Source organism: Amphiura filiformis, chromosome 19 (genome assembly GCF_039555335.1).
Source record: "Amphiura filiformis chromosome 19, Afil_fr2py, whole genome shotgun sequence".
Lineage (NCBI taxonomy): Eukaryota > Metazoa > Echinodermata > Ophiuroidea > Amphilepidida > Amphiuridae > Amphiura > Amphiura filiformis.
The window spans coordinates 29370152-29397160 of record NC_092646.1 but is presented as its reverse complement, the minus strand read 5'-3'; the positions used below and the strand labels follow the sequence as shown (position 1 = coordinate 29397160).

The following is a 27009-nucleotide window of genomic DNA, read 5'->3' as shown; positions in this document are numbered from 1 at the left end:
TGTGGAATCCCCAAATGCCTTGAATACTTGGTTGCAAAGTTATGAACATTTTATATGTCCATTTTCTTATGTTTTTAAGTTGGTTTTTTCTCCTCATTTTTGCCTATATCTCAGTTTCATTATTGCAGACTTTAGCCTGATTGGACCAGATCTGGTCACATTTTAAAACACACCTTTGCTGACTGCTTATTTCATTTTCGAATGTAAAATATACCATTCACATGTATTCAATTACCAATTACTGGAAACTGAAACCAGAATTTAGCTCTGTTTTCAATTGCCCAGAAAGCTGGAAACTTCTTGATTGATTTTTTTCATCTCAGTTTAGCACTATGCCTACTTATTTTTTTAATCAGTCTAGCATTTCCATATATGCATAAGAAATTAAGTGAAACTTTGCAGTTGGGAAATAAACATTTTTAAAGCGCAGGTCCTTCCCCTAAAACCTAACCTAATCCTTATCTCTTAACCCCCTGAGCACTACCTGTCAATCTAACATTGCCTCTGATTGGTCAATTACATGATATCTTCACTTTAATCACCAATCCGAATGGAGGTTTGTAAATAATTCACCCCAATTTTTTTGCGTATAAAGTGAAATTATTTTAACAATGTTGCTGATTGGTCCAATTGATAATGAAAACTTCTTTTTTTTTTTCGGCAGGTAGTTCTCATGGGGTTAATCAGAAGTCTTGCCAAAGATTATTATGAATAAATTTGTGTGAATTTTAAGTTATCTTGCATGCACATTTTTAAAGCTTAAAATAAATTTAGGCATGAATCAACTTCCTGTGTGACAAGAGAACTCTACCCACCTAAGTGATGTTTAAAAAGGGCACAAAAGTTACTTTTCAGCATTTTTACCCGACAAGAAAAGAAACTTGGTTACAAACCTGTAGCTGGCAGCAGACGATCTTCGTCTGTACGAGTATGTACACCTGCTGGGGGTGCTGTCTGTGGTGCCAGATGTCCTGATGAAGTCCCTTGGTCACCGAGTTTACCTTTAAAACAATCAAAAGCTACAAATTAATTTTCTTATATTCCTCTTGAAATTGAAAAATCATCATGGTCCCAAGAATTGATTCTAGCATCTTGGTATTTTTCAAAACAAGACCAGTTAAGTAAATCAAAGCTATAGCAATAGCTATTTGAATTGACTGAACCCCAGAAGGGGCAGAGGTTTAGTTTATGTTTTTAGGGTCAAACTTTCGACAGGCAGTTTTGGTGAAAATGATAGGCAAATCCTAGCTATGACACTGCATATAACACATTATAAAATCTTGGTTGCATTATGCTCATACATTACCTGCATAAGCGCTCGATGATAACGCTCCAGCTGTTGTTTCTGATCCCTTAGACGAAGAAGATGCCTCAGGCGGTGATCGCTCAACCAAGGTCACATTCTGTAGGTCCTTCGCAAGCTGGCTGACATCTCCTGCTGGTGGGTCTTCTACAGTGGGTTCATCGTCCAAGTCAATACTGCCTTCAGCTTCGAAGATGGCCTCTAGGAGTTCTTGGGCATTGGCAAAAGGTGGCTCAGTAGACTGCATGCGGCGGCGAATGACAGCTCTCACCAGGCGAGGATCATAGCCCATGTCCAGCACAGTTTTGGCTACTTTACTTTTCATTGTTTGTTCAATTCCAGATGCTGTTGAACAGAAAAAATGCTTGATATTAACCCCATGGGCACCACTGGCCAAATTATCAACGTCTAAGACAGGGCTCCGCAAATAGCGGCGCGCGCGCCACATGTGGCGCGCCGTGGCTTCCCGAGTGGCGCGCGGCGCCGTTTAGATTTAAAAATAAATAAATAAACAATGCGATTCCCATGTTATCCCTGTAAAGACAGGCTAAAATAGTACAAAATGTTGCACCAAATGGCGTCATTTGCACCTCAAATTAAAAAAATCGATAGCTTCACAGGGGAAACCCCCTCTGACTCCCAGCAATTAAGCAGCCATTGAGTGGCGCTTTGCATTTTTTTTTTTTTTTCATGTGGCGCTTCAACAAATCTATTTGAGGAAGCCTGGTCTAAGACCTATTTTGATTGGTTACAAAGAGGGGTATATCCTGTATTGAGCCAATCAGAGATATTATAAGAATAGTAGGAATTACACTTAAAATTACTGAGAGATCTAACATCTCTATTTTGATTGGTTGCTAAGATAATTATGTCATGTAATGAACCAATCAGGAGCTCTGTAAAAGTAGGTCCCATGGGGTTAAAATTCACTATTACACTGAATTCTTATTCACTCTTTCTCTGTATTCTCACTGTCTCCATCTCTCTCTCTCTCTCCTTTCTCTATTTTAGTCTTTCTGTATTGTGTGTCCATATATCTTTCCTTCTTTGATTTTCATCTCACTCTCCCCACTCACTATCGACAACAATGGCCTCATCCAATGGCATAGTTCAATAACCTCAATTAAACAATCACAGTGTAAAATTTGACCTCAAGTTGCAGAGTATGAGTTTTAGCACCCACATTTTCAAAGATCATTCAATGAATGTACAAATGTATATGGATTAAAGAACTGTGCCCCTGACAGATGAGCATGTTGTGGATCCTAGTGACTCACTCACTCTTTCTCCCTTTTCTCCACTTTTTCTTATCATTTTCTCTCCTTCCCCCATATTTCTGCAAATCCTCCCTCCCCTCCCCCTCTCTCTCTTTTCTCTCTCTACACTCTGTCCACACATATAAGTACAAACCAAATCTGTGGCATCGGGGGTCTTAAAATAATGTGACATGTAAAGAGCGTGGTGTGCTCGGCAAGAACAAATCGCGCAGTGGTTGACGAGCCAAAGAAGCATACACACGCATTGCATTGAAATAATTATTCTCATACCTCCAGTTTCCGAGGCCTATTTACTTTGTACTTCTAGGAGGACAGATTGTATACAGGGTTATTCAACTCAATTGGATTGAGCATGATCTAAAGCAAGTGAAAAATACAGTTCAATACCATCAGTGCTGAAGTCGAGTCCACCTTATCCGAGTCTTGAGTCCTTGGTGTTCGAGTCCGAGTCTTTGATGTCCAAGTCTTTGATGTCAGAGTCCGAAATGTTCGAGTCCAAGTCTGAGTCATTAATATCATAATACTATTTAGGCGGAGTTTATTAGTATCTCAGTCTGTCCCATTTACCCTCACGCCTCACATATGTGACCCCTCGGCACAACTGAGCCCTGTAGTCGCCAATCATCATTTTTGAGATATTCAACCAAAATATTCTGCTTGAAATTAGCTTTAAAATGATGTATATCATGTCTATAGTACTTGACATTTAAGTAGTGAAAAATCAATAAAACAGTCAATAAATCCTTTGTTTCCTATTGTTTATTGTTAAGTTCGATGGAGCATATCTCAATAGTGGCACTGGCGACATCCGGGCTCAGTTGTGCTGAGGGGTCACATATTTACTCGCCTGTCATTGCATATTCACTAGAGCATTGCGTATTTATCGCAATCATGTGAAAACAGTGATGTAAATCTATGTGAATATAAGAAAGAAAGAAAAGAAAGAAAGGACGAGAAAGAGAGGCAACAAAGGAAAAAAAGTAACAGAAAGACAAAATAAAAAAGAAAGAAAAACAAAAGAGGAAAAACAAAAAAAAAAAAAGAAAAAATAGAGAAAAGAAAGTTGAATGGGTCAAATTCCGGTGTATCAACAATGTGAACCTACCTGTTCTTCTTGGTACCGTTGTCCTGGCAACCCCAGCCTCTGGTTCTCTTTCATTTGTTAGTTCCTCCTCCTCTTCATCTGAACCCGTCCCTGAACCTCTCACTGCCATCTGAGCTGTCTGGAATGTGCCGGCTTCATCTTCACCAGCATCCTCGCCACCACCTGTGTTGCCCTTGCGATTACCCTAAAGCAAGAGAATATGAATGATACATAATGTTTTTAAAGTCATTGATAAAAACAAATAACTGATAACATTTGATCCAGTAAAATCATCAAAAAAAATGGTTATTCCTTCATGTAATTTTACACAAAATTAGGGTTAGGGTTAAGGTTAAGGTTAGGATTAGGGTTAGGATTAGGATAAACCTTAGGGTTAGGGTTAGCTTACACGAAATTACATGAAGGATCAACCAAAAATTCCTGAAAATAATTAAAAGGCCATACAGGAGCAAAGATTATCTACCAAAACACGTTTCAAAACGTAAAAAGGGGCCAAGTTTAAAAAATCTTTCCTGTGTGGCTTTTCACCCTTTTTTAAACTTGGTCCCATTCAGTAAAGTGGTACCGTAATAACATGAAGAATGAGTCCTAATTTCTACATGCAACAATTAGGTTTAAGACAGTTCGAAAGCGGTGAAATATGACGTAGGCTATGTATTATCATAAACATTTGAAGGTTTATGTTTCATTATATTGCGTGTTCATAAAGAGTAGTGGAGTATTATATATACTTAGCAAATTGACTGTCTGTCAACCTGTTACATATTATAGGCCCTACATCTGTACATAAGGCGCAGGATCGCACAAGACGATGAAGAATTTAACAAAGTGAGTATTTGCTACTTTTGCTTAAATCAAAATACATTATAACGCTTTACGGAAAAACTTCAATCAAGCACGAACATTAATTAATTTACTCTACAAAATGAACACGGACAACTAAGAAAACAAACAAGTAGCCTAAAGATGACTGCGTATGGGTCTTTAGAAACTTTCATAAATGGGACCAAGTTTAAAAAAGGGTGAAAAGCCACACAGGAAAGATTTTTAAACTTGGCCCCTTTTTACGCTTTTGAAACGTGTTTTGGTAGATATTAATTCTTTTTTGAGGTAAAAAGATATTGCGCGGTAAGTGGTTCTTTGTAGCCATGCGAGGCGAAGTAGTTGGATATCCATATTTCGCGGTTAATGGTTCTTTGTAGCCCTCTGCGGGCAAACTAGTTGGATATCCATATTTAGCGATGAGTGTTTTTTCAAGCTTCGAGGGGCAAACTAGTTGGATATCCATATTTCATGGTTAGCAGTTCTTTGTAGCCCTCGGGCAAACTTGTTGGATATCCATATTTCGCGGTTTGTGGTTCTTTGTAGCCCTGCGGGTAAAACTAGTTGGATATCCATATTTCGCGATGAGTGGTTTTTACAGCTTCGAGGGCAAACTAGTTGGATATCCATATTTTGCGGTTAGCAGTTTTTTGATTCAGGGGGCCTATGTTCGATATCCTCATTGCGCGGTTAGTGGTTTTTAAAAGACCCGTAACCACCCCAATCAGCTGCATGGGGTAAAAGAATTATTTAAAAAAAAATAATAGATGAACCCTATAGTTTTTATATGTATTTTCCAGTCATTTCCTGCAAACTTAATAAAGATATTTTGATAATTGAAAATAGTCTTTATCATAAATCGTATTGAAAGAGTCAACAAGCGTCAGAAATTATAATTTGCCATGGAACTTCGGTCATATTTTATTTGAAATATAACTGGATGTTAGGGTCTGCATGCATGGTATGCATAGTATGATGATATACAGACACTGACCTTTCCCTAAAACTATTAAGCAGCAAGTTGTGTATCACACCCATCATGGGTTCGAACCCCTTTATTGTATTTTATTGTTAAACCTGAATAGCGTGATTACTTTTGAATGAGCGGCAGCACACATATTTTGTTTGAGGATAGCTGGATCTATCTCCTTTTCCTCACATCTTCTCTGTAGTACAAAGCTGTCTTTTTATCTAGTGTTTAGACAATGTTTACTCAACCATTGCTATCAATGGATGTTGCCATTTTGACGACTTCTAACTTTTGAAATGCCCAAAATGAATCAATAAAACCGTGTATAAGATATTTGCGGGGATATTTGGGCGCGATTACAAAAAATTAGAAAATAAATGGGCACTTCTGGGTTGGGTATCTATAGAGGCCCTGCATGAAATTATTGATTGGCTCCAAACAAAGAATTTGAACCGGTGTCCTTCACCGTAGTTATGGCGGAGTACAGTCCATTCAATCAAATGTTGTCATCAACCTATTTGATCGTAGTGCAGGGTTATGTGTGTGAGACGAACTGTCACGGTAGATTGCAATCATGCTTTTGTTGAATGCATTTGAGTAGTCTGCCATATTTACGGGATGATACGTCACATGCAATGCCTCTATAGATTCTATAGAATTTAAGTATGATATATTTTCGATGGTAATATATTTTCACTTTCAAAGTTTGTAGTTTTCATAATTGCAATTTCTGAATATTATATAAAAGGTGGGAATAAGTCTATAAATGAAAGAGTATCGGATCATTTTGAATGTTAATAAATCTGGCGCCATGGTAGACACCAGCAATATCAGGGATTGCCGCGATTCTTGCAGTAGCTTTTATGAATAGAATACAATAGTGGATACAATAGCGGATACAATAGCGGAACAATAGAGCTCTCTTACGGGCAAATAAACCTCGTCGCGTTTTGCTAAATTTCACTTCTTCTTTTTCATGAACTAACCGTTATTTCATTAAGTAACCGTTATTTTTAAAACTTGGCCAAAACCTCGACGCGAGGTTTTTAATTCACGAGGAAAAAACGTACCGCATTGCATTTTCAACCTCTTGTGAGACCAGAGATAAACCCTTCTCTTTTTGGCCTAATGCAATAAAATTTAATAAATTTTAATAGATTTGAGAGCGAAACTTTAAATTTTTCATAATTATCTACTTTTCACCTAAAGACCAGAAAATTGTGTCAATTTTGGCAATCTGGTCCACTTTAACTGACTTTTTTTGTCATTCTTTAAGTTTTGAAAACTTTTTTGTACATCTGATATGCAGGGCTGTCAACTCTCACGCATTGGCCGTGAGTCTCATGCATTGGGTCACCTTCTCACGGTCTCACGCCAAGGTAGTATAATCTCACGCCAAGGTAGTAAAGCTCACGCAAAAAGCTGGAAAATGAGTAAAATCTCACGCATCGTCATGAATAATTTGTTGCTCCTACCCCCCCGCTTTTCACATTCTCGGCCGTGGCTCAAATAATCATGGTACAAAATGAACATTGGAGTCGGCAAATCCCGGTACGTCTCTGTCTCACGCCAAGCAATTCCAAAAAGTTGACAGCCCTGGATATGTTTACTGAAAATATCAATTCTGTGCTCACCTTTCTTTTTATTTCATTTTTACATTCAGAAATTGAAAAGAGAAAGTTATTCTGACAAATCTGTTAGCTGAAATAGTTCACATTTCAAACCACTTATTTGAAAGAATATTGAATGTTTTATTATATTCAAAGCATTAAAATTCATTTCTTTGTTTGTAAACAATCCAAAGAGTGTAAATATTGACATATATATGCAAAAAAATATTGTGGTTACTACATACTATTTTCACAAATATTTTGATGCCGGATACGGATATCAATGGGCGACATCAATGGGAAACCGTATAAAACTTTGTTTATTGTATATATTTGTTTTACATATTTGTTTTACCAGGAATTGTTAAGCAAGTATGTTTTCACTTTCAGTTTTGCAAATTCACTGAGAGAAACGTTATACAGCATGTTGGAGTGCAAACGCCATGAATGAAAAAATAAATAATAGAAAGAATAGCCCAAGACATTCAATCAAGTACATGCTTTCAGAATTGATTGGATAAATATAGTACAACTACATAGACTGATAGAATTAGACAATCAACATGCCTTTCTCTCATCACAGATCACTGTTTGGCTCAAGTCCTTTTAGGCAAAATTGTGTCTTTTTTTTTCTTTTCATTTTTTTTTTGCTGTATTTTGCATGCAAAATTGCTCAACTTTGACTGGAAAAAATGTGAGGGAAGCCAGTGCTAAAAAAATGCATTTTAATTATACAGATTTTGGAAATTTTTAAGGGTTTTTAGGGTCATTGCCAACAAAAATTCTCTGGATATTTTAAAAGGTACATTCCCTCATAGAACAGGGTTTTCTTTTTTGTCGTCTTACAGGCAGTGGCGGTGCCAGGATTTTTTTTTCGGGGTATTGGGGAGAGCAATTGGAATTTCAGGGGGGGGGGGGGGCAAAATCAACCAATTTTGTGCAAAAATGCCATAAAAAGTGGAAAGTTTTGTAATTTTAGGTTTTTACTGGGGGAAACAGGGGGGCAAGAGTTCTGACTGGGGGAATTTGCCCCACGATGCCCCAAGTACAATTTCTACTCACCCCAGCAGACAAAACTTCAGCAGATATTCTTGGTGGAGGGAAATTATGGACTACATAATCCACATAGGCCTGACCCCTCTGTTGTATCAACCATTCGCACCGAGGAAACCAGCGGGCATGCTCCATCCATGGTTCATCTTTGGGTTCCCAGTTTTTGAGGCCTCCATCACAGTAAAAGCATTTGCAGCTATCGTTATTCCCTGAAAAACATGTGAAAAGTGGGGGAAAATATCAAATATGATCAATGATCAGGTTTAACTGTAATAATTTTTGGGCTGAATACTTTTGGGCTAAATCATGAAGTTTTGTTCTGCCACACCTAAATCGACCTTGTGTTAATTAATGCAAACGACTTGGGCATTATAAAATATACATCACTTGTGCTTACTCCGTTAATCATAAGAATTTAAATTCCAACCAGGATCTTCTGAATACGGGGCAAGAAAGGTACTTTTTCTGTTGTTTTAGGCCCGCAATAAAACATCCATTACTCACTTATCTGAAGTGGGGTGAGATTAGTGCAGCACTGATGCAAGACCATATCCATATGTGTTCCCATCAAGGGCTTATGCAGCCAGCATGGGGGTTTTACACACCTAAACACCCAGTTTTTGCCCACATGGACGGTACATGGCCTATACCTTGAACACAAATCTTTAATTTACACACCCAGGTTTTAGAATTTACACACCCAAACCTTCAAATCCTAGAAGTCCTTGGTTCCCACACAAACATAAAAGTGGACCAACTGCTTTTGGTTATTTAGGGGTTTTTTGGTGTGTGTTTTTTTTGGGGGGGGGGCAATGGTGTTTTTGTGGGGGTTTTTTTGTTTGGTTTTTTTTTTTTGGTTTTTGCCTTAGTAAAGTTTTGTTGCAGTTTCTGGTTTCTAGGGTAATGCAAAGTTAATTTGAACTTGAAACAACTCAACTTTCCGAAATATTTCCCTTTTAATTGCTGAAATTAATATTTTGGGCATATTGTTTGGGCATAGAGGAAATACATGTAGTTTAATGAGCAATGCCAGTTGAAATCCATACACTTTCTATGGAAGACATTACCTTCATCTCCCACACAGTGGGTGTAGATTTCAAATGAAGTCGCCCATTCAGGTAGCCCCACTTAAAATTCACACTCCCTGTGTGGAAGATTAAGGTCATGTCTTACAGTCTTCCACAGTTGGTGTATGGATTGCAAACAGAATAGTCTAATATGCTACATGTACTTCCTCTAGGAAATCACAAACCCATAATACTAATTTGATTAATGCATTCCAAATTAGGACATTTCCTTTATGGTTTTGGTTTCTGTTCCGGATATGTCAAGAAATTTACACTTTAATAAAAGGTTTGCTAATCACCACAATTCACAAGCATGTGTTGGTACTCGTAATCATATGTCCTGCAATTTTGTTAGGATTGCTCAGGTGTGCTGTACCTGGTTGTGGAATAAAAGCCACTTTCAGTTAACACTTCCTCTTTTTTCTTGTCAACTTTCAAGTTCCTATCAGGAAGTTATACATTGTCCCTTTAAGGGTAGACGAGGTATTGTTGGTAGAAGCAACAAAAAAAAATTGATTTTCATTATCTAGATCAATATATTATTGAAAATTAACACCTTGATGTTTTGCCAAAAGTTCATTCTACAAATCATATATTTTGCAAACTTGCTTAATTTAATGTTGTTAATGAGTTATGTACGTTTTACAAAAGTGTTGTTGTTTCAGCCCTCTTTACAACGTAACTCAAGAACCACAGCACCTATAAAAGTATATCTGTGATATTTTAATTCTTCTACACGCTCGCTATGAATTGAGCAATGCAGTTTTTCCCAAAGCGCACTACCATTCGTAAGATGCTGTGAACTACCAAATCACAACAGCTTAAAATAATTAATAACCTTAAGGTCACTGGAGTTGGAAGCAACGGGATCACTGTGACTGTAAAACTGTGGGAAATAATATTTGTAAGCTCTGCTTCCTTTAAGCTCTGCTTCTTACATTTACATGGAGCAGCTTTTTTTATTACTGTAAAAACTGACCAATCACCCATTTTAGGGATTCCCAGGGCCAGTGTATTATTTTGACATGTATGATACTTTTGTTTAGTATGACAAAAAGATATATACTACACAATTGAGGTTGCTGAAATGCAAAAGAAATCAAAATCCTTCTTTTGGGTGAATCCCAAAATAACTTTTACCCACAATTTCCAACAAAAGACTCGATTAGCTTGACTGCGTACAATTTTCTTTGGTCACGCAACAAGATTTTGACATGGCCTGTACTTTCCACCAACAATATTACTGCATTAACATTTGTAATGCATAAAACTTATGTCAATTACATGAACATATTTTCCACTCCGGTGATCAGCAACAAGTTTCTTCAGCATAATAACCAAAACACAAATCATTCCATTTACGATGTATACAAATAATAAAAGTGGCATACAGGGTTAACTTCAAAATGGTGGAAAATTGTCTCTGCGACATGTTCCCATAATGAATTACCTGGACAAAAATAACCCAGACAAAAATGTACATATTGGCATGTACAAATTTGCCATTTTAATGCTAAAATGGCAAAAATTGATGTTACTTTTGGTCTGAAACAGGACCTAAGGCAGATGCAAATCGCAAATGACCTCTTCCCTGGATAAACTCAAGAGCTGACAATGATTTTTTTCAAAACTTTGATAAAATCAAAACTTGGATTAACGTCATTCTGCTGAAACCTGTATAAACAACTTCTCAAAATATACATTGGCAATATATTCATGTAATTAGATCAAGTACCGTATTGACGCGAGTATAGTCCCACCCTGTTTTTGGGTGAACATTTTTCAAAATTGGGGTGGGACTATATTAAATTTCAACAAAAAAAAAGTGTTTTTTTTTAAGTTATTTATTTTTTCGACTTTGGCGTGTCCCTGGACCTAGGCCTAAATGCTAGGATCATTCATGGTTGATTTAAGGGATCTAAAATGAGCGTTTATTGCTTTTAACAGTAGTTTTTTGTGGGACATGAGAGCACCTCAGACCTATCGAATTGCATTCTGAATACTGAAGCATGTCTTTCTGATATCAAATAATTTTCATTTTTGAAAATCATAATATAATACAAATTTTATGACAAATTATAAAAATTTGATATTTTTCAAATTTTAATATATAGCAGTCCTCGAGTAAATTATATAAATCTAATGATATATTCTTAAAGTGTATGTAGCAGGGAGGAAAAGCCGACGGTCAATTGAAAATTTTTACCTTTCATATTGAAGATATGGATTTTTTCCCAAAAAGACCTAATTTTTTTTGGTGTTTTGGGAAAAAAATCCATATCTTCTATAATGAAAGGTCAAAATTTTCAATTGATCGTCGGCTTTTCATCCCACCTACATACACTTTAAGTATAAATCATCAGATTTATAAAGTTTACTTCAAGTACTGTTAAATATCAAAAATATCAATTTTAATGATTTGCCATAAAATGTGTATTAAATTGCAATTTCAAAAATCAAAATTATTTGATATCAGAATGACATTCTTCGTATTCAGAATGCAATTCGATATGTCTGATGTGCTCTAATGTCCCAAAATAAATACTGTCCAAACGCTCATACCCCAGCCCTTAAAAAAAAAAAATTTAATTTGGGGGTGGGACTTTACTCGAAGGTGGGACTATACTCGCGTCAGTACGGTAATTAAAATATTTGCTTGTATGTTCTTACCTGTATAGAAGAATCCTGCTCTGGCTAGTTGTATGGGTGCAATGCCAACAGCTGGTGGCCAGCGCTCATAGGATTCCAATCGGGCCTGCTCCGATGCAAACTGTGGGTGTCGCACTTTGGCAAACACTCGCTTCTGGTTTGGTCTCTGATTCGTCGGTCCCCAGTCGGCGGTTGGTTTAGCTGTCTGCGTAAGCGGCCCTTTTGGTTTCGGCTGCTGGGTTTGGTTGCGTTGTCCAAACATAGACTGGTCTTTGTAGTTGATTGCTTGGAGGGCGCTAGCCATTTGGACAGACGTGATTGGCTGATTTCCAACTGTCAGCCCCAAGATGTACGGGCACGATGGGAAATGTCGGTTGTGTTCCACCATGGGTACATCACCGTCTTTGAAATTGCCGAGCTTCCCGAAACAAGCAAAACATTGAACCACGTCTTCTTTCCCAGTGTAGAAGAAGCCTGCTTTGGCGCAATCTCTTGGATCAACAGGGCAGGACTCAGGCCAATTCTGATATGAAAGAAGCCGCTTGAATTCGCTCTTGAAAGTAAGCTTTGCCTGATTGTCGGCTCTGGTAGCTGGGTCATCAACTTCTGCTTTTGGACTCGATTTTCCGCTCTGCTTTTTACCTCCATTCGCACCTTTCGGTTTCTTTTCTTTTGAAGCAGCCTCAATTTTTCCGCATCTTTAGAGCTGAACAGTGACGCTTCTTTTTCTTTTACTTTCTTTTCTGTGGATGATCCGGATGCTCCTGCAGGATCGGATGTAGCTACTTTTGAGAAATCTGGGGTTCCAGCCATTGGTACGTTGCCATGGTTTTTATTCTTAACAAACGGACACTTCGGAAAATGCTTCTTGTGTTCGCCCATTGCCGTATCGCCATATTCAAAATCTCGTATCTGGCCTTGACAGATAAAACACTCCACGATATCATCTCTCCCCGTGTAAAAGAAACCCGCTCTCGCCAAGGCAGAGGGTGTCACGGGGGCCATTGATGGCCAATTGCGAAATGTTGACAAACGAGTGACTTCGTATTCCGCCGCTGGTGGTCGCGGGTTTTGAGATTGATTACCTAACGAACGCCCATCAAATTGGTTCATAGATGCAGGGGCGTTGTTTCTACTTGAATCACTACTGCGATCATCTCTGTTAACTATGGATGCACTGGCAAAATCTGAACCACCTCCGTCGCTGCTGCTCGAGTCGCTTCCGCCTACACCACTACACAGCTGCAAGCCCCGAGTAACCCTAGAAGTGACTTCGTCAGGAGTAATAGTTACAGCCCCTTCAGATCTTGCTCTTTGTAATAATTGAGAAATGCTAGGTCTGGGCACTAAATGGCAATCAACTTGGTCTTCTCCCGCTGATGCCATTTTGAGTTGCGTGCACAGATAAACTTTCAAATGAATATATCCTTTAAACCCTCAAACAGTACTACTACCCCTTTCTTGTTTCTTTGACTGTAGTATATATGTGTAGTAACTTGAATTAATCAATAACAAAATTTTGAAGATCTCTAACAATCAAATTTGTAAATGTAATAATAATTTGTAAATATGATGAGTTCACTTTTTGTAAAATGTACAATGCTGTGTATAAACAAGCAAAAAATGGACAAGTAATGATTGATTTAATATTCGATACTGAACAGCAGATGGAAGCGGACGATGGATGGCTTTACCGCTGCCGGCTCAGATACGTTGACACTAATAAACAAGAGGAGAATGAGCAGTAAGAAAACTTCGTAAATACACAGTTCTGTAGTTGGTATGTTGATGCTTTGCAGGTATTTGAGATGTGGTGTTACCTGGGTACGTCTCTTCCTGCGGATGTCTTTTTTCTTTCTCTTTTCAACTGCTCGACTTTTGGCTAAAAATGCACTTTTGCTGATGTATATTGGCTTGTATCTATTGGTTTTATGGGTATCAATGTAACAACTGTAGGTGTAATATATGTATTGACCGCAGAGTAAATCTGGATAGTTTGGAGGATCTAAATCAGTCCAATCATCCAAGTCCGCAAGATGAATGTCAGGAGACCAACCTATGTGTGATGAGTCAATACAACTATAGTGTAGGTCCACAGGAGATGGGTCTATGTATGAGACCAGTGGACAAAGTTCCAGTAGTGGGGATGGTTTAAGTATTGGCGAGAGAAAATGATGTTCTTTTTGTAAGTGCTGTTTTCTTTCCTTGGCAATATCACTGTCTCGATTGAATGTAATAAGAATGATTGAACACCCAAAGTCAAAACGTTCAGAATCACTTTTTAGACAACTCTTGAATTCCTCTTCTACAGACGGATTAGTGCACTGTACTGGTAGGTTCTCTTCGCAATCGTGTTCGCAAATATTACAAGAAATACCCTCAGTCTTAGCTTCCACACGACAATGATCCTCGTCTGGAAATGCTCTATTCCAGTTAATCAAGTGGTTGTCCTCTGCTTTGTGTGGCAGTAGCCAACAATCAGCCTCCTCTGTTGAAGCAGTTGGAACCTCTGTCGCCGACTCAAAACTTTCCTCTTCCTCTGAATGCAAACCACTTTCGCCACCTTCAGCAGCTGAATGGAAGTAATTCAGATTTGAGTCTTCTTCTGGATGTAAGTTGGTTATTCTTATGGATGCACAATACGAACTGAAAAATTCCTCTAATTCTCCCGTTGGTATGGTTAGTACACTGCTGGTATACAGATATATTGATTGATCTCCAAACTCTAAATCTGAATCTGAATTGCTATGTTTTTTCAGAATTTCTTCTCCTTCTTCACTATTGATCTCACAAATTTGGAGACTTTCCAGCTCCAGCTTGCCTTCTTTGTCGTCTTCAATTTGTACTTCTTCTCCAGTTAAATAGGACCTCGCCTCTGAATCCAACTCTTCTTCTTGAGTTTTCCAATTGCTTGTTATGTCCTTGTATTTGCAATGAGACATATAATATGTTACTGATTTGTTTAGCGCTTCGCACATCAAGTTGAATAATGCCTGTGGGACACAAACAAATTAAAACATTGTAATTTTATGATCAAAATGTACTGATATACAGCAACTTTATTATTATTATAAATTATTATTATTATTATTATTACAGTATTATTATTACTTCTTGTTCTTTATAGTTATTGACATCTTGTGCTTTCTCAGTTGTCATAAAATGCATGCATGCATGGCGTAACATAAAAAAAAAATTAGGGTAGGTCGGTAGGCATTTGTTCTTTTTTAAAAAGATTTTACACACATTTTAAGCGGTAAATTGCGTATGATAAAGGCCTTGGAACTTCTTTTTTAAATTTATTATTATTATTATTTTTTTTTTTTGGCGAAGGAAAAGAAGAAAAAAGTGTAGGGTCAGGCCTATTTTTAGGGTCGGTCGGGTTACGCCAATCAAACAATTTTTTTAGGTCATATTAGTACATGATTTATGCATGCTGTATACCGGGGCTGTATATTGCATTTGGGGCCAAGATCACCTAAAACTTTTCGCAATTTTATTAATATTGAGCCTAATCGGACCAATTTTGAAATTTGATTCCCACATGAACTTTGACCTCAGGTGACCTCTAGATGCCAAGATGAGTTTACTGTGATTCAACTAGAATTTTGTACCCATTTCCAAAGTGCATTGAAAGGGTGCTATTCACCCTTTGCACGGATCCGCCATCTTGCTACCAAAACGAGGTTCTCCCTGCAAACGCATGCGCAAAAAGTGCAAATATCAGATGTGTCTTATATTGGGACCAATTTTCAAAATGAAAATGAATACTTATATTTATAACCATCATATTGGTTTTGTTTTAAAGCTTTAAGTTCTTTCTTTTTTAATTTGACACCAAAACCAGGATTTTCCATTGGTGCTTATTAATTTTATGATCAATTAAGCTAACAAACTTGCAGGGTGGAGGATGTGCAGACACGGATGCTCAGACCAATGTGCACCATGATACATGTATTGGTATACATACAATGTACCTTCTTCTTCCTCTTTTTTTCCCTTTTCTTCTTTCCTTTTTTTTGCAGATAGGGGGACCGTCCCTTCTACTTTCTTCTGAACTTCTTCCGTCCATTTTTTTGCAAATGATAGAGGGTGCCCCCCAGGCCGCGACAAATTTTATTTTTTAGCTTGCCCGATCGGGCAGGCAATATCCAAAAATTGGTTGCCCGAAATTGCCCGAAATTAACCAATATTCCCGGCAACAATTGTCGACAAAGTCACATACCGTACACATGCAGTGCTTAGTACCGTAAGTGTGCCGAATTTGGCAGTTTCATTCTTACGGAAATCCAATACTTTTCTCAGTTAAGTTGATAAATAAATGAGTATTCATGAAATGCATAAAAAATGAACATTTCATTCAATTATTTCACTGTTTGTTTCTTACATGTGGAAAATAATGTGAAATTTTGTCAGTAAAGCCACGGCGATTTACGTATTTCGCCAACCACTAGTACATCTCAATCTCAATCATATGCCAGCTGACGTCCATTGACGTCATGATATTTGCAAAACAGGTTCTGTAATTGGCCAAACTTCCAATACGTCACGTAACGGCATGATGTTCATTAGCATATATACATGTATATGTCTGCAAGTCTGGTGTGGGATACGAGTGCCTAGCGAAATTTGAGTTCCATTTCAAGAAGTTTTCTACTTTGTTTAGACGTTTTTTTACTTAAATGTGAACACGCCAAGTTGGACAGAAATACTCCATTTTAAATCATCAAGCTTTAATTGGTTTAAATTTAGACTTGCCCGATCGGGCACAGCTCTTCAGAGTTTTAATTGCCCGACAAAAAATGTGATTGCCCCGGGCTATCGGACGGCGATTTGTCGCAGCCTGGTGCCCCCTGCTCCCCCTGTGGCACTGCTGCCCCTCTTACCTTGCAGATTGTAATTAGTGTTGCAATAGTGGCTCTTTTCAGATGGACTGCATTATGTGTGTTTTTGACTGGTCTGGCCATTTCTTATGTGCCATTTCCCGTTTCACTCACAGCACCGTGAAATACTCCTGAAGAATGGGTCTCGAAATTAATGATCCTCTAAAGATATACCGGTATCTGTAAAAAAAAAGAAACACATTTATAATTACATAATGTGATGCGATCAAGCAAAATCAGTAGGAACTCGTAAATATTGATTTTGCACTTTTGAGATATAGCCAAACAAAGGGGAAATTGTTTTGGAAACTCTTTAATTAATTGCTCATATCTTTGAAACTGTTTGTTCAATTTTAATGTGGTTTTCTGCAAAATGCAGCTTTGTAAATGCTTTTTACTATCCTGTAAGAAACTGAAAATTTAATATTTCCAGGTTCCGACTGATTTTGCTTGATCGCATCACATAATACATTAAAGGTGTAAATTGTATTCTGCTTGTTTTGTATTGTGTTGGAAATTTATAGCGGTTGACCAGATCTAGCTCGCTGGCTGCCTATTAAGAATCCCTGCTTTATTGAATAGAAGCTTAAATAGCGTGTTTATATATATATAAATCGTTTATACATGTAGAGATCAATTTTAAATTGTTTATATTTCTATAATTATGGTACACATTTTTTATTGTTACAAAGAAATGTCCTTTTATTTGTGTTTTTGAGTTTGTAAGTTTTGATTTTTAGATGTAAATGTCAGTGTAGTAATACCGGTAGTGCATATATTCTAGAAACTTTCCCTGCAATAAATGACTACACAAGTAGAATGTGCTTTCATCAGGCCACCACACAATTAAAGTTCATTCAAATTACTTTTAATTTTTTAATAGCAATTGGTAAAAGCAACTAATCCAGAGATACATAAGGGGCTACCATTTTTGTCATTTTCTTTTGAACAGTGTCATAAATGTACTGGGGGCGCCCCCGGGCGGGGTCATAGAAATTTTATACCAAAATATTGGCGTCATAAAAATCATATATATTATGTACAACTTTTGAACACCCTGTATCAGTTAGACAACATATAACTCATCATTACAGGTTTGCTTTTTTTGAAAGCCTACAATATGTAGCACATCTAAAAAGGTTTTAGCAGAAAAAAATTTTAAGTTAGTTTAAGAGAGGAACAAAATTTAATAATTTTGAACCAAAATATAACATTTCCACCCTATATGATTGGGATGATTGAGATGAGGTATTATCCATTTAGTAGCCAATTAACCCAGTAATAGTCAAGACGCAAGGAATACATCCTAGAAATTTCCAGATTATCTTCATAACAATATTAATATAATCCAAAAGCATTTATTCAATATGTATGCATGAGTCTTCAATATTCAGCTCATAAAATTATGTCTGCTTTCTCCAAACCCGAATCAAAGAATGATGGATTTCCTTTTCCAACAAAACAGATAATATTCCAATTGCGTCTCGCCTGTTAGACTGACTCGCATAAGCTTAGACACGCTGGACATTGCGTTCACGCTGAAAGAGTAAAGACCACGCAAAATAATGGCGCAATTAAAAATGCTTGACAAACAGAGCTTGATAAAATACAGCCTGTAAAAATAAAGGATGAACATCAATTAGATTGATCATGACATTGATATAGATCTGTGACACCCTGTATATCAACTTAAAAAATGCACAATGACAATTGTCTTCCTTACATTTTAAATTGTACATTTCTGACAAACCTGAGGTGAATTACAATCATTTTTGTGTTGAAAGCATGTTTATTTATCGAACTTGAAGCATGTACATGTAACACTACATGTAGGACTCTCAACTAATGGGTAATTATGTACTCGGGTACCTGATTGAATTTTTGGGCGGGTATCCGATAGGGCTCAGGCGATTGTTGAATACAATCAATTTCGATTAATTATTAAAATCAATTATTTTCGATGTATTGAACATCGTGTGACTGTAATAGGTTGAGCATCATTTGTTGCATAGAATCCCACTATTGAACATTGCTGTGCATTTTAAGTGGAGATACATGTAGATGTGTGTAACAGTTGTTTCACTTGTTATTCTGGTTGTAGTTTCAGCTAATAATCACTATTAAAGATGAAACTATTTTAAAAACCACCTATCAGTTGAAAAAACTGCTTTAATTATCTACCGGTATTTGCTTAGAACAGGCCTTCTCAACTGGCGGCGAGTGTGGCGCTTGGAGTTAGTCGAAGTGGCGCACGAAGTGGCGAATGGTAAATTTACTATTTTTTTCACATAAATGTTTTTTAATAACAAAAAAGGGGTAAAAATACCACATCTGAGCCTTTAGAAAGCCCTATAATCTCAGAGCTTCCGGGGGCACCTCTGAACCCCCGCGGCCGGGCTTTCACACTGGACACTTCCATCCAGGGGCCATAAGGCAAGCCCCTGGACCCCATGCTATGTGGTCAGTCACACACACTCTCCCTCACAAAATCCTCCCTTAACATGTTGGCACTTCATGATCACCAAAATTTCCCAGTTGGCACTTCAAATAAACTAGTTGAGAAGGCCTGGCTTAGAAAAACAGTCGATTATTTTCGATAAAATCTAAATGTCGATATTTTGATTTTGATGTTTTTAAAAATAATCGAGTACCTGATTAAAAAATAATTGAATATAATTGATCAATCAAAATATCGCCCAGGCCACGCGTTTTGAACTCGTCACCCAAAAATGGTGGTGGTGTTACGTATTTTCAAATTCTGATCTGTTCAATTCATCATACCTCGGCTAAACAAAAATATTATGTCATGGTTTTGGTTTCATTTGAAAGCTAAATAATACCACTAAATAACCTGTAACTAACAAAGCTGTGGTTGATTCAATTGCGAGCAGTCAGGGTGGTGGAGGGGGGAAGCGGTACACACAAACTCTATGTGAACGTGACGTTTCACGTGTGTAACTTGAATAAATTCACTGCTACAGGGGCTTTAAACTTGAACAATTCTGCTAATTGTTTTTATTCATTTTGAAATCCTTATGATTGGTTTAGTCTATAAAATTCAAACTTTTACGTACAAAACCACCCGTTTTCATATTAAACACTGTACAGTAAGTAATGCGGATGTCTTCAAAATCTAAAAGTTGCTGTAAATTTTTTATTACTTATCCTATCATAGTCAAAGTATACATTTTCTGATAGGAAATTTGATAAGGAATCTAAATATGGACTCACTTTTTTTCTGTATGGGTTAGGGGCAAAATGTTTCAGTTCAAAATATGATGAATTGTAAAAAATTCTAATATACTTTGGGACACCCTGTATTCCGAGATTACCAAACAGCTGTGATTTTTTTTCTTCCAAAGTCTGTAGGCTCCCCCTATCCTCTTTAACTAAATAGATGTTGTTTACTTTCAGTTTATTACTGCAAGTTAGTAATAAGCAATGCATTAAGTAACCCTTTTTGTATCCAGAATTTTTTTATTCCACCCTGTATAACTTCACGATCACCCTGTATAATGAGTTGAAATATGTATTGTTACATTCCTTATGCCTTCAGCTTTCCAAAATTGTATACTTTTGCTAGTTTAGGGTTGATAATTGTGGAGATATTCTAATTTGAAACTCGATTGGTGTAAAAATTCATATATTTGTGATGTAACGCTACGGGTGGCGAGTTCAAAACACATGGCTCCCAAGCCTGGAATCCGGGTACTGCCCGGGGGGTACTGGTACCTGAAAATACGAAGAAGAAAAAAATCCAAAAAAAAAAAATTACAAAAATTGGAAAAAAAAGTTATAGGCCCTAAATTACTTGTTATTCAAGGTTGGAAACTGGAGAAATACTGCTACAAAAATAATGCTATTAATTTATTTGAAGTTGGATAAAGTTGTACCAGTACATTTTAATTACCTACTTTTGCTTGATACATGTATTGAACAGGCAGGAAGACATTGAATTAGAATGCATTGCTAGCTGTTCAATAGAAGCAAAAGTAATTAAAATGTACAACTTTATCCAACTTTGAAAAAAAAAAAAGACATTTTATACATGTATTTTTTTTAAAGTACCGGTAGCAGTATTTCTCTGGTTTCTAACATCGAATAAGTTTTTTTGCGTTTTCGGGTACTTTGACCCATGAATTTTGACCCGGGTAGGCCAAGAACGGGTGTGGAACTCAGGTACCCGGGAATTGGTGAGCCTATAAATTTATGTGACACATTTTGCGGAAATTTGCCCCCAATTCATGACGCATGACCGTATGCAAAACGAATTTGCTGAATTTTTATTTTAAAAAGTTACATGAAATAAAAAGATTTTACAACAGCCCTCCTCTTTTAGTTACGTGACATTACAGTTACACTAACTGATATATCGCTTTGGTCAATTCTGCATTTTAAAAAGAAAATAACAAATAAAAAAGAACCTCCTCCTCTTTTTACAAAAAATTTGGACGATCAATGTTTTTTTTGTTTACCCTTGAGCTATTCAGTCTGCGACAGTGTACCATTAAAAAAAATAATTTTTAATATTACATGTATGTGGATCACCTGATAAAAAAAAAAAAATTAATATATAACTAAGGATGTGTGGATCACCTGATACATGTATCAGGTGATCCGCACATCCCAATATATTAAAAATTATTTTTTTAATGGTACATGTACACTGTCACTGACTGAATAGCTCAAAAGTGGTCAAAGTTCATAAAAATCCAAAGCTACATGTACCCAGTACTGATATTTACCACACACACAAACAAAATTGTCAGTCAAAGTCATTATTTATGATACGTAGTCCGTTTAGAGCAGTCTACATGTAGTACCGTACTACACTGTAGTCTAAGTAGAGCTTGCAGCACCACCAAGTTTAAATTAGGGGATTTCCCATTTCATTGTTGCATGCAGTTGAGTACTTGCGCCACCAAGTTTTATTGTAAAATTAGGGGTTTCCCAGTCGTGAAATATATGATTGATCAGTACATTGCCAGGCCATGATGCAATTTCTGTTGAGGCTGGGAAATTCCCAGCTCACATCATGAATTCATGATCACCTTGAGCAGTCATGTAGCAACCCCACTCCCGACATAGCCTCAGCTGGAGGAGCATCTGCAACATTGATGAACAAAAGCCTAAAACAGAATGGTGTTTGTTTTTTGCCATTCATTTCTGGGTAAGCCCATGCCACGGGTATGAAAAAAAAAACTATTGAACTACTAGCCAATAGGCTTTATACATGCTTAGTTTATTTACAATAATTTTGTAGCATTTTCAAACATTTAGTTTTTATGTCCTAGGGCAAGCAGTGGCGTAGCTGCCGGGGGAGGCAGGGGGCAATTTTTTTTTTGCTCTTCACTTTTCAAACCACCGTAAAAAAATTGGGTCAACCTTTTCGGCAAAATTTTTGTTTGGTGGATTTGGGCCCCCGCCCCATACAGGCTTGCCCCCCCCCCCCACCCCCGGAAAAATCCCAGCTACGCCACTGGGGCGCTTAAGTTAAATCCTGACTTATGATCATAACCTGAAATAAATTGGAAAATTCAGTACCTCTAAAGCTGAATTTATACTCGATCGCCGAGCGATGCGATTAATCGCTTTTGAAAAAGCGATTTGCAATCGCCGAATTTTGCGATGCATCGCCCGTCGCTTTTGCATTTATACTTATCACGGCGATAGCGATTGCAGACGACAATTAAAATATTCTAAATGCCACAAAATACATTTTTAAAACATCAGTTGCTGTCAATAATTATTGCTTTGAATTAATTCATCACCAAAAGTTAAAAATCGAGAAAGGTAAATTAATTAGCAAAATAATAGATCCAGTTGGTTGTATATGATTGGTTGACGCATTCACGTGTCAGCGATATCGCTGGGAAGTTGAGATTTCTTCAACTTGCAAAAGCGACGTCGTTTTTGCCTCCGCGATTTGAATCGATTGATCGGCTTGACGCTCTGGAAATGTAAGTAAACATTGAGCATGCGTCAAAATCGCTTTTCTGCAAAAGCGATTGAGTATAAATTCAGCTTAACTGGTAATACAATTTCATATTCAATAACCACACGTACCACATACACAATATATAAATATTGTGTTTAAATAAATATTATTTTTAATTTTGCGTGTAAGTTTTTTGTGTGTGTGTGTTTTTTTGTTTTTTGTTGGGTTTTTTTTTAGCATTTTATTTATTTATTTACCTATTTTTTGATGACCAAAGCATGAAAGGCTAAAGCACCACCGGGCAAGGCACCTGACCTAGCATGAAAAAGCTGAATCATTCACACTCACAGAGTAGCTCACTCACAGTAACGTACAGTGGACAGATCAATGATTTAATATTGTAAGCCAAAATTATGGACCTAAAAAAAATGTTTATGCCAGTCTGAGCTACCACACAACACTGGCTGCACCACGTACGTACGTACCAACAAATCAGTAATCACCAAAGTTGAAATACCTGGAGCGGACACTAGACTGTAGCGTCTCACAAAGTCTAGGAGGCAGATGAAATAATTCCAATAGTAGAAATTCCACTTCAATAGCAAGGCGTCGAACGGATAAAGCGGCGGCTGTTCCGAAGTGCAAAATGGCGTCTTAGTAGTCGGGGAATTCCCCGCACACGCAGCTGCAGCAGAATGCCATACATTCCCACAGTGCATTGCAAGAAAGGGCGCTACATCGCAAACAATCAATCAATCAATATTTTATTAACATTCACCAAACAAACTGGTATAGTTAATATTTACAAATACAAATATTTACAATTGAAATTGTAATATTAAAGTTACAAGTACAAATATTTACAATTATAAAAGAAATATAAATTAGTCTTAATAATAATAGACAATATTAATAGTGGCGCTCAAGTCCACGCTGCATTAAGCCCAACTTATGGGGACTTTGTTATTATCTATAATTATCTATAAGTCCATGTTCGTTCGTAAATCAAAAGCTGATTTGACGAATTTGGTTATTGGAGTAATACTGTCAAAATCACTTGCACTCATTATAAGTTTGAAAATGTCAGTGTCTACCATACCATCTATATCATACATTTCATGAATTGTATATAATAAATCTTGGCGAGGAATGGTATAGAAAGGACATATCATTACAAAATGAAATTCATCCTCCACCTTATTTAAATTACAAAGTGTACAAATTCTATTCTCTGGATTAATTTTTGGAGAGAAGTGACGCCCTTTTCGATCATGAGATTATGAGCGCTTATTCTTAATTTACAGAATGCAGCCCTTGAAGATCTTTTTAGCGATAATAACATAATTTTCTGTGCTGAAAGAATTTTTGAATGTACAATATGTTCTGAGTTTAGGACTAAAATTATTAATATGATTAACCCAAAGATTGTTATAGACGATTTGAAGTTTAGATACAATAATTTCATTAAAATTGGAAGCGGTGATCGTATTTGGTTTATCCCAAATATCAATCCTATTGATAAGGCTAAATATATTTTTATACCTGTCGACCATGTGAAATTATTAGTACACACTAACTTTCTGTTATCTACAAGTGCTTGAATTACAAGAGAATCATTACCATTCATACATTTTTCGTTAAGCTTCCACCAGTATTTTACAGATAAAGAAAGCATAGTTGTGAGCAGTGGAAAACTACCTAATTCGCCTCTTACTGCATTGTTAGTGGATTTTTTATGAACTCCGAGTATAATTTTGCAAACCTTTAAAATGTGAATAGATTCACTTGGAAGTTTATCACATGTTGTAAGAAAGTTTGAGTCGTTCAGTTTGTTTAACAAATATGGTGCCCAAACCTCACATCCATAGCTAAGGATTGGTTGGATGAGGGTCTGAAATAATTTCATGCTACATTTGTAGGAGTCACTTATAAAATTATCCCTAATTTTATAATATGATCGCAAACTGAATACCACACTGTCCTGATTTGCTAACGTTAAAACAAGGCATGATGGGAAGCTCTAGCTGATATTCGGCTAAATCAAACTATGGAACGCCTAGATGGCCATAAATTATCCAGTCGTTACAAACTAGTGTGTGTGGTCAGTGACTGGTGGTCGGGCAATAGCTGTGTAGCTGATTGATGCCCCCCCCTATTAAAAATCTTCCGGAGCCTCTGCACCATTCGTAGCGGCAGATTCAAATCACGCGTGCTATGAATGGGGCGTATACACACGTGTAGATGGCGAAATGGCCGTAGTGCTGGCAATTTCCAAACGGCTCGCCAAAAATTGCTTGCCCCCCCTCGGCCCGCCAAAAAATCTTTGCCCCCCCTTGAACATGCCAAATTTTTGGGATCCCAATTTGCAAACCTTAAATGGTCTAGATGTATCATTTGCGAGCACAACGATCTAGAAAATTTGCTAAGTTAAGCGTTTCCGTACTGTTTTCCTAAGCCTCAGTTTCAGAGCGTTTTATTAAAAAGGCACCCCATGAATGTGTGCCATGCAAAATTGCTTGCCCCCTCCCCTCTCGGCTTGCCAAAATTGCTTGCCCACCCCCTTTCGGCTTGCCAAAAATTTCTTGCCCCCCCAATTTTACCCTCCCCAGGGCTCATAATTATTGCACAGCCCCTAAGGAGATATAAAAATCACTCTCCTTTATCAGATTTCGTAGAGCAGTAGAGAGTGATTGCTCTCCTCAAAAGGCAGTCCGGTCTGACGCTGTACCGGTGTCAGCTGAATTAGAGGTCACAGGCAGGGCCGGATTTACCATTGGGCCAGATGAGCCCGGGCCCAGGCCCCCAAATTTTTGGGCCCCATTGCAGGCTGTGTGCATCTTCCTTAGCCCGAAAACACCATGTTTTGGGCTAAATTAGGGTCAAATCGCAAAATTTTGCGCGCTTCCATAGCAAAATTCACCCCCGGAATTCACCTTCATTTGCCAGTCAAATCGATGTTTGTCTCCCTCTAAATTGTAATGCTCCCGCAGCACTGTCATTCATATACTATAAATCCAAAACTTGGCAACCACGGTGAGTAAGTTGGGGGCCTTCAAATTTTGGCCTGGCCCAGGGCCCCCAAAGAGGTAAATCTGGCCCTGGGCATAGGCATGGAAAATTCCAATCTGTGTATTTATTAATCTATTATGGTGGCGTTGCTCTGAACTTGATGAGGCACATCACACAATAACAAATGCGGGTTCTCTAATACTGCTGTGTCGCTGTGATGCCTCGCCATTGTAATAATTAGAGAATAAAGGTATTGTTTTTAGTCACTGGAGTGCATCTATCGTCATAACACAGGCGACATCATTATTTAAGTAAAACAACAAGGCGAAGCCGAGTTGTTTTACGCCAAAAATAATGATGTCGTGTGTTATAATGAGACGATAGATGCACAACAGCGGCTAAAACAATACCTTTATTCTCATTTTTAAACATTTCAATTCAAAAATAAATATATTAATAGCATACCAAATTTTAACCAAATCAAATCCTACATTTTACAAGGAATTAACCAGGGCTTTAGAGCTTTTTAGAATCAATCAGTCCCATTGTTGCTATGCACCTCCGATTGAAAATAGCGCGTACGAGCAGGGCCTGCGTACGAGTATCGCATCGACACGTACGTGCTAAAGTGTGTGATATCGTGTCTTACCCAGTATCACAGGCGGCGAGTGGCATGATGGTCGGAGAGAGCCGGCAAAACCGCTCGGCCGTATGGCAGTTCCATATACTAGCTCGGTTAGTTTTGTGGGGTTCATTATCGAACCCCAACGGTTTTAGCTTGTATTTATATTATTTAGGCCTATTTGTTTGTGATATTTCAAGTGTTTTAAAATTTCAAAATAATCCCATTCAATTAGGGACCGTTCACAAACACTTGTAAGGGGGGGCCTGATGCAAAAAAAATTATCACGAACATTTTCGGGGCCCCTTTACAGACCTCGAAAAATGTCAGGGCCCCCCCTTTTTGACATGAAAATTATCGGTCAACCCCATAAAAAAGCATATAGGCCTAAACTCAATTTTCCCAGAAAAATTTGTGGTCATTTTTTCAGGCCCCCCTTTGGAGGGTCAAAATTTTCAGGGCCCCCTTTTTGCATCAGGCCCCCCTTAGAAGTGTTTGTGAACGGTCCCTTACACGGTTGACGACGGAAATGTACTGAATTTAGAGAATGCACGGCGCATACCACCTGTCATAAGAAATGGACAATTTATGGTCGATGAGGCGTTCCATACTTGGCTTCCAATTAATTCCGGTATGAAAATGTGACCAGCACAGTTGCTAGTGCACTTCCGGGTGACTGTGAGTGATAAATTGTGTAATGC

The 27009-nt window shown here is 37.5% G+C and overlaps 2 protein-coding genes across 2 annotated transcripts in view; both read right to left on the bottom strand.

Moving 5' to 3' along the window:
* The window catches only part of LOC140141155 (baculoviral IAP repeat-containing protein 3-like), a 30639-nt gene extending 17268 nt beyond the window's left edge, over window positions 1-13371 (bottom strand). Inside the window, 6 exon segments of the mRNA XM_072162948.1 lie at window positions 894-1001; window positions 1307-1648; window positions 3686-3869; window positions 8150-8349; window positions 11878-12466; window positions 12469-13371. Of these exon segments, the coding sequence (XP_072019049.1) occupies window positions 894-1001; window positions 1307-1648; window positions 3686-3869; window positions 8150-8349; window positions 11878-12466; window positions 12469-13242 (2197 nt within the window). The 5' untranslated portion in view covers window positions 13243-13371.
* A 122-nt stretch (window positions 13372-13493) lies between these two features.
* On the bottom strand, window positions 13494-23301 carry LOC140140331 (uncharacterized). The gene is made up of 3 exons (XM_072162098.1): window positions 23163-23301; window positions 16743-16919; window positions 13494-14849 (listed from the first exon to the last, which is right to left on the bottom strand). Exons 2-3 carry the CDS (start codon window positions 16821-16823, stop codon window positions 13500-13502), a joined length of 1431 nt encoding a protein of 476 aa, XP_072018199.1. The 5' UTR covers window positions 16824-16919; window positions 23163-23301; the 3' UTR covers window positions 13494-13499.
* Window positions 23302-27009: the final 3708 nt, after the last annotated feature.

Excerpts from the sequence above, each read along its gene's own strand:
- LOC140140331 (XM_072162098.1), bottom strand. The coding sequence starts at position 16,823 with ATGGCCAGACCAGTCAAAAACACACATAATGCAGTCCATCTGAAAAGA. Across the intron at positions 14,850-16,742 it reads CACTAATTACAATCTGCAAG|GCATTATTCAACTTGATGTG; the intron begins GTAAGAGGGGCA and ends TGTGTCCCACAG.